At 36.6% G+C, this 13,625-nt stretch overlaps 1 protein-coding gene across 2 annotated transcripts in view; it reads right to left on the bottom strand.

Moving 5' to 3' along the window:
- The window catches only part of loj (logjam), a 125,920-nt gene extending 112,501 nt beyond the window's left edge, over window positions 1-13,419 (bottom strand). For both annotated transcript variants that reach the window (XM_067139534.2, XM_067139533.2), the window contains exons 1-2: window positions 13,180-13,419; window positions 12,776-12,972 (exon numbers count right to left, since the gene is read on the bottom strand). In XM_067139534.2, coding sequence (XP_066995635.2) covers window positions 12,776-12,972; window positions 13,180-13,380 — 398 coding nt within the window. In that variant the 5' untranslated portion in view covers window positions 13,381-13,419. The remainder of the gene's footprint in view (window positions 1-12,775; window positions 12,973-13,179) is intronic.
- Window positions 13,420-13,625: the final 206 nt, after the last annotated feature.

A 13,625-nucleotide genomic window follows, 5' to 3' on the forward strand; every position in this document is an offset into this window, starting at 1 on the left:
CGAAATAAAAATAGCCTACACAACAAAAAACACTAATCGTAATCTATTCTTCAATCACAACTCTATTAACATCACAGACAATAGTTACTCTGGATCAGGAATATACAGATTGAAATGCTCTACATGTAATTTTTCTTATGTTGGCCAAACTGGCCGCAGCTTCTCTACCAGATACGCCGAGCATTACAATGCCCAAAGACACAACAAATTCTCCGCAATGGCCAACCATATGAGGGACACCGGGCATAAATTCACCACAATAGAACAAGACCTCCATATCCTAAAAAGAGTCGATAAAAGCAAACTCATGACAGAATATGAAAACTTATTTATTTTCCTCGACCAACATTTTAATAAAGATAAAAATCTAAATGACACTATTGATAAATAAAGCCCCTTGTATGAACAGATTCTTATTTTATTACGAGAATCAACTTCCCTCACCAACAAATTCTTAAAAATCTTCAACCTCAGATCAATTAGAGTTCCCACCTCTCCTACAGCTAATATACCCCCCTCCCTTCCCCCCGCCGCTAGTACCTCTAATTCAAATACAACCAATAAACCCATAGCCACACCCACCGTAACATCGCTCCCTCCAATAGCCTTACACCGTTACAACACGCGCAGTAATACACTCTCTTCCTTCTCTCCCACCAATAGCAGCCCCCCTCCAATAGTTACGTCAACGCAAACAGATCCCCCTCCAGCACAAAACTACAGTTATAACACACGTAGCAAGAAGTCTACTGTTGCAAATACTTCTAACTCATAATATTGCAAGCTATCTTTGTCACCGTCAAATGGTAAGTGCATACGATTCTACTTCAATATTTTTCAAATATCTTTTCACACAATTAACCCTACGTTTCTTGCTTCCATTTACAGATTCCACTTTTATATGCTTTTTCAACTTGAATATCTGCAAGCTCACAATTTGCAACATTTGAACATCACTTCAAAAATTTTGAGATGGTCCATAGTGATCCTATTTGAAACTGTTCTTCAACTTCTATTCACCATCTTCATATCCTCAACGTGTTCTACAACTTCTCCATATGCATCTGACTTTCGTCTTTTATCTTCAAGATCATGATTAACTTCGGATCTCTCGACTAACTTTGACTTTTATTCTCTCTTCTTTACTTTGATTATATAAGATTTTTCGCCATCATCTAATTATAACCGCCAGACTATCAACTTTACTTTAATGCAATCTTACTACTTGTTGTATAACAATCTGTTGTTTTATCCATTGTACTTATTTTAGCAGCCTTCTAATGTTAATTTTGTTAATACTTCCACTATTGTATCTCATCACATTGTATTTTCAAACCATCATTGCTATTTTTAATGTTATTTTACTTCAAATCTCTTCAAGATTTTAAAATTCATTTCATTACATGTTATTTAGACGCTTATTTTTAATTTAAGGTTAAGACTATGGCTGATGATGCCTTCAGGGAAGGCGAAACATGTACCACTATTAGCTAACTAATTTATGTAAATCATCCAAGACGATTTTGTATTGATTAGGTGGTCTAATAAATAACTTAATGTTATTATTTCAGTACTATGGTATATGTTATAACACTTATTGTCTCAAAACCCGACTGTTGCTATTCGAGGCTACAAGGCTAAAAATTGAGGAGCTAGATGCAATAACAGCGCAAGTCTACTTACATGCTCCAAATTATTATTATTATTATTATTATAGCAGTTGTTCATATGGTAACATTTCCGAGCGGGATGTAACCTACAGTACGGCCACGGTATGCTACTTACGCTGTTATTGCATGAATACCGTTTTCAAATTTCCCGGCCCCTTCAGTACAACCCAGTCCAGGTCTTAGTTCGGTACCACTAGGGGTCAGGAGCTCACTAAAACTGGTAACATGCGCTACGCTGTTATTGCATGAAGCATGCTTCACGAGTGGCACGTTCAATTGCCGCCAGTTCTTTGGCTGGAGAAGATGTCAGCGAGCAGAAGAGAAGGTTATGTGGCTGATGCCGATATTTCTATTGACGTCACTTCTGATACCTCAGTAGGAAGTGATTCAAAAGTATTTGATGCTACTGACTGTTTAGATGACAGTTTTAAGCCCAGGTGCAGGGGAAGAAAAAAGATGAAAGATTCTGATTCATGGAAAAGAAATATTGTAAAACATGCAAGAAATAGTGGCAGGTTACATTTCTCTCACAAGTGGAAAGGAAATCGGAAAGAAGAAATGTAGGAAAGTGGATAAATGTTGCACGAAAAGGTAGGTTCTTCTTTACAAGATCGGTTGGTTTTAGTCTACCTAGCGTTAATAAATATAATGAATCAGAATGTTGTTTCATTTTATTAATATAGTGGTGTTGAGATGTAAGAAAGTGTGGTGTAAAAGCAGACAAAAGGGTTGATGTTCTTTCACTAATGAAATACTTAAAACCTGTAAATGTTGAGTGGTATCTGAAAGTCATGTCTGTGTGTAATGATTAATGCGGCATGTGAAGATGAATCATCCTGATTTTGGTCAATGATGCGGTATTTCAGCATTTCAAACAAGTAAGGCACACAATGTCTGAATCCCAAGTATATACTTTGTGATCTGTTTTTTGTTCCTTTTCTTTTAGGTTTAGTAAATCACTTTGTAAATGAAAATAGGAATAAAAGTTGTTCAGAAAGGAATGTTTCTAATTTTATAACATTTCAAATATTTGTTGGGGAGGGGGGCGGAAATTACTGAAGCCTAATACCATAGTTGGGTAGAGCATTGTAACACACCTCTCTCGGCCCTTTACGCAATAAAGAACGAAAAGGTGAATATTAAATAAAGAAAAAGCTTTATATTTTTACCTTTCTTAGTTGACAGATTTTATTTTGTTCTTAGGAATTTGTTCTTAATTTTAGTAAGTTTAGACATTTTGGAGAACTGAGGTGGGATAAACTGCCACTTTTATTCCTCTATAGTGGGAGATCATGCTTTCCTAACTCCCTGGTCAATACTGGTGTATGGCAAAATATAATATTCCTGCTCTTCATGCAATAACAACATATAAAAGGAAATTTTAAATACCCCTGTCTTTCTTCTTATTAGCTAACAGATCAATAAAATTCTTTGGGAAATACATTTCCTGGCTTTTCTAAATGCCTTTAAATGAAATTCAGGTTGATTCCTAATATTACTTTTAATTCAGAACATTCATAAACTTTAAGCTTGTGTTTCTCAAAATAACTAAGTCTACTTACGCTGTTATTGCATCCAACTCCTCAACTGCACATCTCTATTCTCTCACAGGGAGGATGTGAGTGAGATGATCGATCTCTGATAAGCCTTCCGAAAATAGTATGAACTCATGCTCCACACGTGTGAATCAGTCATGCACTTAGATAGCATTACTTAGCAAATGCATAGATTAATAAATTACATAATGCGTCCGCACGATTATGCGGAGCGCAATGCTATTTTTATCAAGTAATAAATTAAAATTCACCAGAATAGTCTCCAAATGGCTCCTAAAATATCTAGAAAAGTAACTAGTCTCTGTCTATGAAATTCTGTCACTAAATAACTAAAAAAATACTTCAAATCTACCGACTAGTCTCTAGAATTGACTGACTGATGTGAACGAACATGAACATAGCAGGTGAGAACGAGAGATTGACAATCGTAATATGCGTAGCTGGCATACAAAGCTGAAATGGCGGAATTTGAAAATAAATGTTTGAAGTTCACCAAAAAATAAGTTAAAACCGGGAGAAATAATAGAATAATCATGAGGCGGGTAAAACTGTCCAAAATTAGGAGTCTCCCGCCTAAATCGGAAAAGTTGGCAGGCATGAGAATGAAATGCCTTTGGAGCCAGTTTGCTCCCTGCTCTTGAGAAACAAGAGCAACTTAGCGAGCAAGTAGGTGAAGTGCATGACGTACGTACTGAAGGCCAGTGGTGCAAAGGTATAGCACATCTTTCTGGACAGGTTAGATTGCAACACGATAAGCGTGATCTCACGTGAGATGACAGTGTGTTTCTGCCTTTATCCTCACACCACACGACGTTCAAGCCTAGTCGGTAGATGATGCATTTTCTACGGAAGAGTTCAGCACAGCATAGGCCATCGACGCCAACAAGTTTCCAACCTTCCTGGGAAGAAGAGTACTTAATGGTTCAAGCAAATAACACAGCAAAATGTTTAATATGTAATAAAATATTTAATCACATTTAAAAAAATTAATCTGCAGCACCATTATTCCTTGTGTCATGCCAAGTATGTTAAATATGAAGGCCGGGATAGCTTTGCTAGAAGAACTTATAAACAACACATTTGAGGATGTACGTAAATTTCATATTGCCCTACTCAACCCTTTTTATAATGTAAGTTTTGATAATTCCTCAGGGATTATTTATTTATGTACCGGTATGTATTTCATTATTTTTAACAGGAGGATATGCATTCCATTGAAACCGCTATTCAGGTCAGCTATAAAACTGCTTTGTAAATAGGGCGTATTTTGAGTCCCTACAGTAAGGGTGCATTTGTGAAAGAGTGTATACTTCTGGCAGCTGAGGCAGTGTGTACAGAACAAAAGGCCATGATTTTCACTCTAATACCTTATCCTCTTCTACAATTACGTGATGAATAAAGGACCTAGCTAATGACGTTCATAATCAATTATGTAGCATCACAAGGAATTTTATAGTATATTCACTGGTGATACACGACAGCACAGATATTAACGACACCTCCCACTTTCCATTTTTATCAGAGGCGTAAACAATGACCTTGTGGCAAGGGAGGAACTTTAAGATATTTGCAAGTCTCGAAGTGAAAGTCTCCACAACTTTCGGCCTTCCATGGGAAAAAAACTAGTGTCTATAGTAACAGATGGGGCAGGTGCAATGTGTGGGAAGAATACAGGAGTAGTAGGACATCTCCAAAACAAATTAAAAGAAATTAACATTCAACATAATCTTCTGCCTGTGCACTACATTATACACCAAGAAAATCTATGTGCAAAACAGATCCAACTTGGAACTGTCATAGATGCAGCTACTAAAACGACCAACTTTATCAGTTACAGACTATGAATCTCGTGTAAAATCCGTATTGACAGTTGAACTTCTTACAAAATTGTACAAAACTATTTTAATCTTCCTAGTCAATACCACATATTTTATGTCTAATTAGGAAGTGTGTGAAGTTTTGTCTTAATTGGACGTAAAATATATAGTAATGACGAGGAGGATTAAAATAGTTTTGTACAATTTTGTAACTTATCAGAATGAGGGGAGTGAACCACCGAGAATTTCCAGTGTCTTTGTGACATTGAAAGCGAGTATGGTGATATTCCATATTATATGAATGTGCGGTGGTTAAGTAGAGGAAAAGGTTTAGATCACTTCTATGCTCTGAGGAAAGAAATACCTCTCTTCAAGGAAATCCCCAATGAACCACTAGAAGAACTGAACAATGATTTGGCATTTATAGTAGATCTCACCGACCACCTTAATGATCTTAATTCCTCCCTACAAGGTAGAGGTCTTACAATTATTCACCTCTTTGACTGTGTTAAAGCTTTTATGTGAAAAGTTTTTTTTGCTATTTGCTTTACGTCGCACCGACACATATAAGTCTTATGGCGACGTTGGGATAGGAAAGGCCTAGGAATTGGAAGGAAGCGGCCGCGGCCTTAATTAAGGTACAGCCCCAGCATTTGCCTGGTGTGAAAATGGGAAACCACGGAAAACCATCTTCAGGGCTGCCGACAGTGGGGCTCGAACCCACTATCTCCCGATTACTGGATACTGGATGCACTTAAGCGACTGCAGCTATCGAGCTCGGTGTGTGAAAAGTAGTACTGTGGGAAAGTCAGTTCGTGATTAAAGAAACAACACATTTTTCCACTTTGACTGGAGAGTTATGTCTGGCTCCAAACTATTGCAGTAAAACATTAGAAGAATATAAAGAGATTTTAATGTCACTATATGATGAATTTGATTGTAGGTTTCACAATATTCATGCTTTAGAAAAGGATCTGCAGATGTTCACTACGCCTTTCTCAGTGGATGTGCAAACTGTTAGACCAGAACTGCTGACTGACCTACAGTGCGATACTCGAAGGATAAGTTTGGAAACACAAACAGGTTTGACTGAATTTTTGTTCGTTTTCCACGGAAGAGATTTCCTAAATAGCACCAAAGTAATGCACATATTTTAAGTATATTCAGATCAACTTATTTATTATGTGAACAGATGTTTTCATTAATGAAAATTTGTAAATTTGAACACAGAAGTAGGTTCACCGATGAAAACTTGAAATGTGCTTTGCGACTTGCCAGTACGCAACTGAGAATACCAAACATCGACACAATACTATCTAAATCAGCCCGAACGTCCTGTGATATGTTTCAGTTTGTGTGTTTAATTTGTTGTCATAAGTCATTAATGCCATATAAATATTGAAATTTATGTTAATGAGAGTGCAAAGAATGTGTTCAAATCCCATAAATTGTATTTTCTTTCCATAAACGTTATTTTGTTTGTTAAAAATGAAGCCATGTTTTCCAGTGTTGACTTAGTTAAATGTAGCAAAGGCTTTTCAGTCTGTCAAACACATAGCAAATACAATGTAAATTAAAACACTAAAAGCATATCTGTAAAACACACACTAACATACAAAGAATGACATGTTTCGTTCTACAAGAACATCCTCAGATTCTATCAAATCACTTAAAATAAGCTTATATATGTACAGTATAGTTTACGAGCGTAAACTATACTGTACATATATAAGCTTATTTTAAGTGATTTGATAGAATCTGAGGATGTTCTTGTAGAACGAAACATGTCATTCTTTGTATGTTAGTGTGTGTTTTACAGATATGCTTTTAGTGTTTTAATTTACATTGTATTTGCTATGTGTTTGACAGACTGAAAAGCCTTTGCTACATTTTTCCATAAACGTACATGTCCCAAAGCTCCAGTTACTTAATAGTGAAAACGTATTCATTCAGGACATATTGCACATTGTTGTACATTTCCTTTGTCAATGAATAATTTTCTTGCCCTGTTATACTCTGTAATCTGTGTCCTGTTCATCTTGCATGACCCATGCTCCAAATTATTATTATTATTATTGCTGTTGTTCATATGGTAACATTTCAGAGCGGCAGGTACAGTAGCTCTACAGTATGGAACCCGCCTGTCCACTGCTCTCATCACGTGACAGACAGCAAGTAACACCAGCTCCCTAGAGTAACTACATGATGTCTGATCTAGAGCACATGCTCATATAACAGCCGCTTGAGTTTATGCTGGTTTATGCGCTCATTCAAATGAAGGGAGAATATGATATGTATACATTTTCTGACATTTAAGTTTAATATAAACTGTTCTTGAGGGAAAAATTTCATATTCTTTCTTAATTACATTGATGGTGCCATAGCACACTGATACTACCTCATGAGCTGTCCCTGGTAGTACAATCAAATGAGGCTTTTTATGATGCAAAATGGTGGTTCAAGGTAAATGGTTTCCTTCTTAATGAAGAAAAAACTAATACCCTAAAATTAGCTTAAAAAATCCTAGCAGAGATGGAAATCATGTTTAACTATTACGTGTAAATCTACATAAAGGATTGATGTGGAGGGTTGCATATCAACACCAGTGTACAGTAGACTATCTATAGTGTTGTCTTTCCTTGATTATCTGAAAAATACAGTTTAAAAATCATCTGTTCGTAATGCATACTCTGCATTTTTTTCAAAGTATCTTCAGCTATGGACTAATGCTGATTGGTAATAGTTCCATTAATGATTTAATCTATCAGAACATCACACATTCATATGATACTATATATTCCTATCAGATAGGTTTACTCAGGTGTAGACTGCACAGAATTAAAGAATCTCATACCATGTAACGAATAACACTTTTTAGTAAAATATGTGAATTTCATAATCTACTATTAAAAGCTTTTAGGAAGCACCTTTGCAAATCAATGTTGGTCAGTCCCTACTAATCCATTAAAGTGCTTACCAGCACACTGGCTTGACCTCAAGTGATTATAATATAGTTTATTGAACTGCACTGCAATTTATAAAACATAGTTTTGTAAACTTACTGTTTCTTAACTTAGATCTGACATCAACAACCATTGTTATTGTAGTGTACTTTTGTTTTAAACGTTCTGCTTTTTTAATTATCCTGTGTTGATAAGCAAAAAATGGACAGGTTAAAAAAAGGAGGCAGGAGAGATGAGACAGGTCGGTCCAGAAAATCTACAAAGGAAATCCAGATGGCAGAACATGGAAAGGAAGACCTCGAAAAGGATGGCTGTTTGATGTGGAGGAGGATATAAGAAATATGGGAATAAGATGATAGAGGAAGCATGCTGAAGATCAAGAATGAGCTATAATTGTCAGAGGAGTCAAGGTCCTGCAAGTGTTGTAGTGCCAAAAAGTAAGTCAGTTTGAATGCAAAATTGTTTAAGCAAGTAGCAAGTATCCTCTAGCCTGCCAATAGTTCTGCAGTGAGATTTCCGCAGATGTTAGGAATATGACCTATTAGAACCCCTACAATTTATGTAACTTGCCTAGAGCGAGACATACGCAACTTTCTATTCGCTTAAATAAGTTTGCAGTCTAACCTATTAGTGCTTAGAAATCCAGGCTCTGTTGTTTTAAGGGTTCAAACATTGAGCTGCATGTCTCCATTTTTAAGTGGAATCTGTACCAAAGAGACAAGACCTAAGTTATTATTTTACAAATCCCACATTCATTGCACTCAAAATTATAATATTTAGTGAATACAGCCCAGATTAATTTGATTTAAAAAGCCACAAATCACACCCTGCTATAGCCAAGGAGACACAAAGAAGTTTGTAGTTGTTAATAATTTGGCTTCACTTTATCTGCATTTACATCAATATTCGAGTATATAGACGCAACTAATGGACAAATGATGAATTTGATATTATCTTAGCTTCATTTATGAGCTACTAGGGACAAGACCATCAACATCCATTATACAAAACACTTTGTGAAATCTAGTTTGTAGCTTATGTTATTACAAAGGCTTGTGTTGATTTAGGTATGGTTCAGTTAAGAAAAATCTGCACTGAAATTTTTGTGTGTAAATACAATCAATAATTTTAACTTGAGCGTTCGTTTAACACTAACTAGGAACTGAGAAGAGTTTTTGATGCTGAAATGCAATTTCTCGTTGCAGATATATCCGGGATCTCACCTCAGTAAGAAGTGTTTCCGGCAGTGATCAGACGTTGCCTGAAGAGCTGTGTCTAATATTTGTATGTTCTTCAATAATATCTCTGTTCTTTTGCCACACATTCATTTCAATTTTTATCTAAAAAGAACCACACATTCCTACAAAAAAAAATTTAAAAGTAGTATTGCCTCTAAAACATTTGGTAATTGACAGGTAAGTAACTTGCATCATCATGTGTAGGTCAATCAATCAATCAATCCTGATTTGCATTTAGGGCAGTCGCCCAGGTGGCAGATTCCCTATCTGTTGTTTTCCTAGCCTTTTCATAATAATAATAATAATAATAATAATAATGTTATTTGCTTTATGTCCCACTAACTACTTTTACGGTTTTTGGAGGTGCCAAGGTTCCGGAATTTTGTCCCGCAAGAGTTCTTTTACGTGCTAGTAAATCTACCGACACGAGGCTGACGTATCTGAGCATCTTCAAATACAACCGGACTGAACCAGGATCGAACCTGCCAAGTTGGGGTCAGAAGGCCAGCGCCTCAACCGTCTGAGCCACTAAGGCTGGCAGGCTTTTCTTAAATGATTCCAGTGACATGGGAAATTTACTGAACATCTCCCTTGGTAAGTTATTCCAATCCCTAACTCCCCTTCTTATAAATGAATATCTGCCCCAATGTGTCCTCTTGAATTCCAACATTACCTTCATATTGTGATATTTTCTACTTTTAAAGACGCCACTCAAACTTATTCGTCTACTAATGTCATTCCATGCAATTTCTCCGCCGACAGCTCGGAACATACCACTTATGTCAAAAACATATCAAATGTAAGGCTTTTCAGGCGTTTGATCTATTAACCAGCGTTTCATCATAGGTCTGACACTAGACTCATCAGAGTGGGATGTGTCAGACCCTACCCAATGACGCTGGGGTGTATGCAGGTGTACTTATCAGAAGCCCTTATAAGAGGCACAGTCTGATAACTGCATACGGGAGATAAATCTCCACAATGGAATTAATTCCCTCCATGGGAATTTAGATTTTTACATACCACTTAGTTGAGCAGCTCGTCTTCTTTCTCCCAGTTCTTCCCAGCCCAAACTTTGCAACATTTTTTTAACGCTACTCCTTTGTCGGAAATCACCCAGAACAAATCGAGCTGCTTTTCTTTGGATTTTTTTCCGGTTCTTGAATCAAGTAATCCTGGTGAGGGTCCCATACACTGGAACAATACTCTAGTTGGGGTCGTACGAGAGACTTATATGCCCTCTCCTTTACATCCTTACTACAACCCCTAAACACCCTCATAACAGTGTGCAGAGAGATCTGTACCCTTTGTTTACAATCCCATTTATGTGATTACCCCAATGAAGATCTTTCCTTATATTAACACCCAGATACTTACAATGATCCCCAAAAGGAACTTTCACCCCATCAACGCAGTAATTAAAACAGAGAGGACTTTTCCTTTTTGTGAAACTCACAAACTGACTTTTAACCCCGTTTATCATCACACCATTGCATACTCCCCATCTCACAACATTATCGAGGTCATTTTGCAGTTGCTCACAATCTTGTAACTTATTTATTACTCTATACAGAATAGCATCATCCACAAAAAGCCTTACCTCTGATTCCACTCCTTTACTCATATAATTTATATACGTAAGAAATCATAAAGGTCGAAATAATACTGCCTTGAGGAATTCCCCTCTTAATTATTACAGGGTCAGACAAAGCTTCACCTACTCCAACTCTCTGAGATCTATTTTCTAGAAATATAGCAACCCATTCAGTCACTCTTTTGTCTAGTCCAATTGCACTCATTTTTGCCAGTAGTCTCCCATGATCCACCCTATCAAATGCTTTAGACATGTCAATCGCAATACAGTCCATCTGACCTCCTGAATCCAGGATATCTGCTATATCTAGCTGGAATCCTACAAGTTGAGCTTCAGTGGAATAACATTTTCTAAAACCAAACTGCCTTCTTTCGAACCAATTATTAATTTCGCAAACATGTCTAATATAATCAGAAAGAATGCCTTCCCAAAGCTTACATGCAACGCATGTCAAACTTATTGGCCAGTAATTTTCAGCTATCACCCTTTCCTTTATACACAGGTGCTACTATAGCAACTCTCCATTCATTTGGTATAGCTCCTTCAACCGAACAATAATCAAATAAGTACTTCAGATATGGTACTATATCCCAACCCATTGTCTTTAGCATATCCCCAGAAATCTTAATAATTCCAGCTGCTTTTCTAGTTTTCAAGTTTTGTATCTTATTGTACATATCATTGTTATCATATATAAATTCTAATATTTCTTTAGCATTAGTCACCTCCTCTATCTGGACATTATCCTTGTAACCAACAATCTTTACATACTGCTGACTGAATACTTCTGCCTTTTGAAGATCCTCACATACACACTCTCCTTGTTCATTAATTATTCCTGGAATGTCCTTCTTGGAACGTGTTTCTGCCTTAAAGTACCTATACGTACCCTTCCATTTTACACTAAAATTTGTATGACTGCCAATTATGCTTGCCATTATGTTATTCTTAGCTACCTTCTATGCTGGATTCAATTTCCTAGTAAGGGCCTTCAATTTCTCCTTACTTCTGCAACCATTTCTAACTCTATTTCTTTCCAATCTGCACCTCCTTCTTAGTCTCTTTATTTCTCTATATAACAAGGTGGGTCTTTACCATTTCTTACCACCTTTAAAGGTACAAACCTGTTTTCACATTCTTCAACAATTTCTTTAAACCTATCCCAAAGTCTGTTTATGTTCTTATTTACCGTTTAACACCGATCATAATAACTTGTTTTTAAAATGCCTCGTGCCTGCTTTATCAACCATATGGTACTGCCTAATAGTCCTACTTTTAAAACCCTCCTTTCTATCACATTTATTTTTAACTACGTCAAAAACAGCTTTGTGACCACTAATACCATCTATTACTTTGGCTTCTCTATAGAGCTCATCTGGTTTTATCAGCACCACGTCCAGAATATTTCTCCCTGTAGTTGGTTCAGTCACTTTCTGAATCAGCTGTCCTTCCCATATTAGCTTATTAGCCATTTGTTGGTCATGCTTCCTGTCGTTCGCATTTCCTTCCCAATTAACAATTGGTAAATTCAGATCTTCTGCTACAATCACATTCCTTTCCATGTTTTTTCCCACATAGCTGATTATCTTATCAAATAATTCTGAATCTGTGCCAGCGCTACTCTTTCTCGGTCTGTACACTCCAAACACATCAAGTTGCCTATCGTCTTTAGAAATGAGCCTTACAACTAGAATTTCATGTTTCTCATCTTTAACTTTTTCGTAGCTTACAAATTCTTCTTTCACCAGAATGATTACTCCCCCTCCCACCATTCCTATCCTATCTCTATGATACACACTCCAGTTCTGTGAGAATATTTCTGCATACATTATATCATTTCTCAGCTATGATTCAACTCCTATTACAATATCTGTTAAATACATATCTATTAAACACTATAAGTTTCATCAATAATGGAATTTGGAAATCAACTCTACCTAATGACTGTAAGATAAAGATTTACAAGCTTAGCAGCGAAGCGAGAGAATTGGTTGTCAATGCAGACACTGTAATAGCCACCAGTCGATGACTGATCCTGATAGTCAGAACTCGGTCGCCACTGGTATGGATGCACTATTTGGCCACTTGGATGCCTCACTGCAAAACCAGCCATGCCATCACCCCCACGTAACACCTGTAGGAAGTAAAAAACACCATCTCAAGCTACTTTCTGTCACAAATAATTACTAACAATACCAAACATATGTTATCCATCAATTCGATGGTTAGGACATTTTAAAAAAATCAGACTTGCAAAAAGATAAAACAAAAATGACGTAAGTTTTTCTAATAATACAACGATAGTGTAAGACAGAAATGGGTAAAGAAATATTTATTTTACCTGAAAACTAACATAAAATGTGGCGCCGGGATTCACATACTGAAAATAGCAGTCTTCTTTACCAGGATCTATATGAACTTTGTAATCCATGGCAACGGCAGGTAATGTTTCATACCACGGCGCAGTTGTCTCTGCTTTAATAACTTCATATTCAACAAAAAGGAGAGAGAATAAAATGAACGTGGCAACTACAGCACCCATGCTTCAACACACTGTTGACGTTTAAGGAACAGGACAACTTTCACGTGGTATCCCATGGAAATTATATATTACAGTATAAACAACAGCCCTTCCTCGGCTTCTCGAAATCGTGTCGTTGGAATTCTGTTAGGTTTGTATGAAAGTATGTAGACCAGGGAGTAAAGAATACAGGGAGCTGCTCCCTACACTACTCTCCAGTGTTGCCAACTGTAATCCTAAAATATCGCTAAATTCGTTGATGAAAG

This window comes from Anabrus simplex, chromosome 2 (assembly GCF_040414725.1).
Source record: "Anabrus simplex isolate iqAnaSimp1 chromosome 2, ASM4041472v1, whole genome shotgun sequence".
In the NCBI taxonomy this organism is placed as follows: Eukaryota; Metazoa; Arthropoda; class Insecta; order Orthoptera; family Tettigoniidae; genus Anabrus; species Anabrus simplex.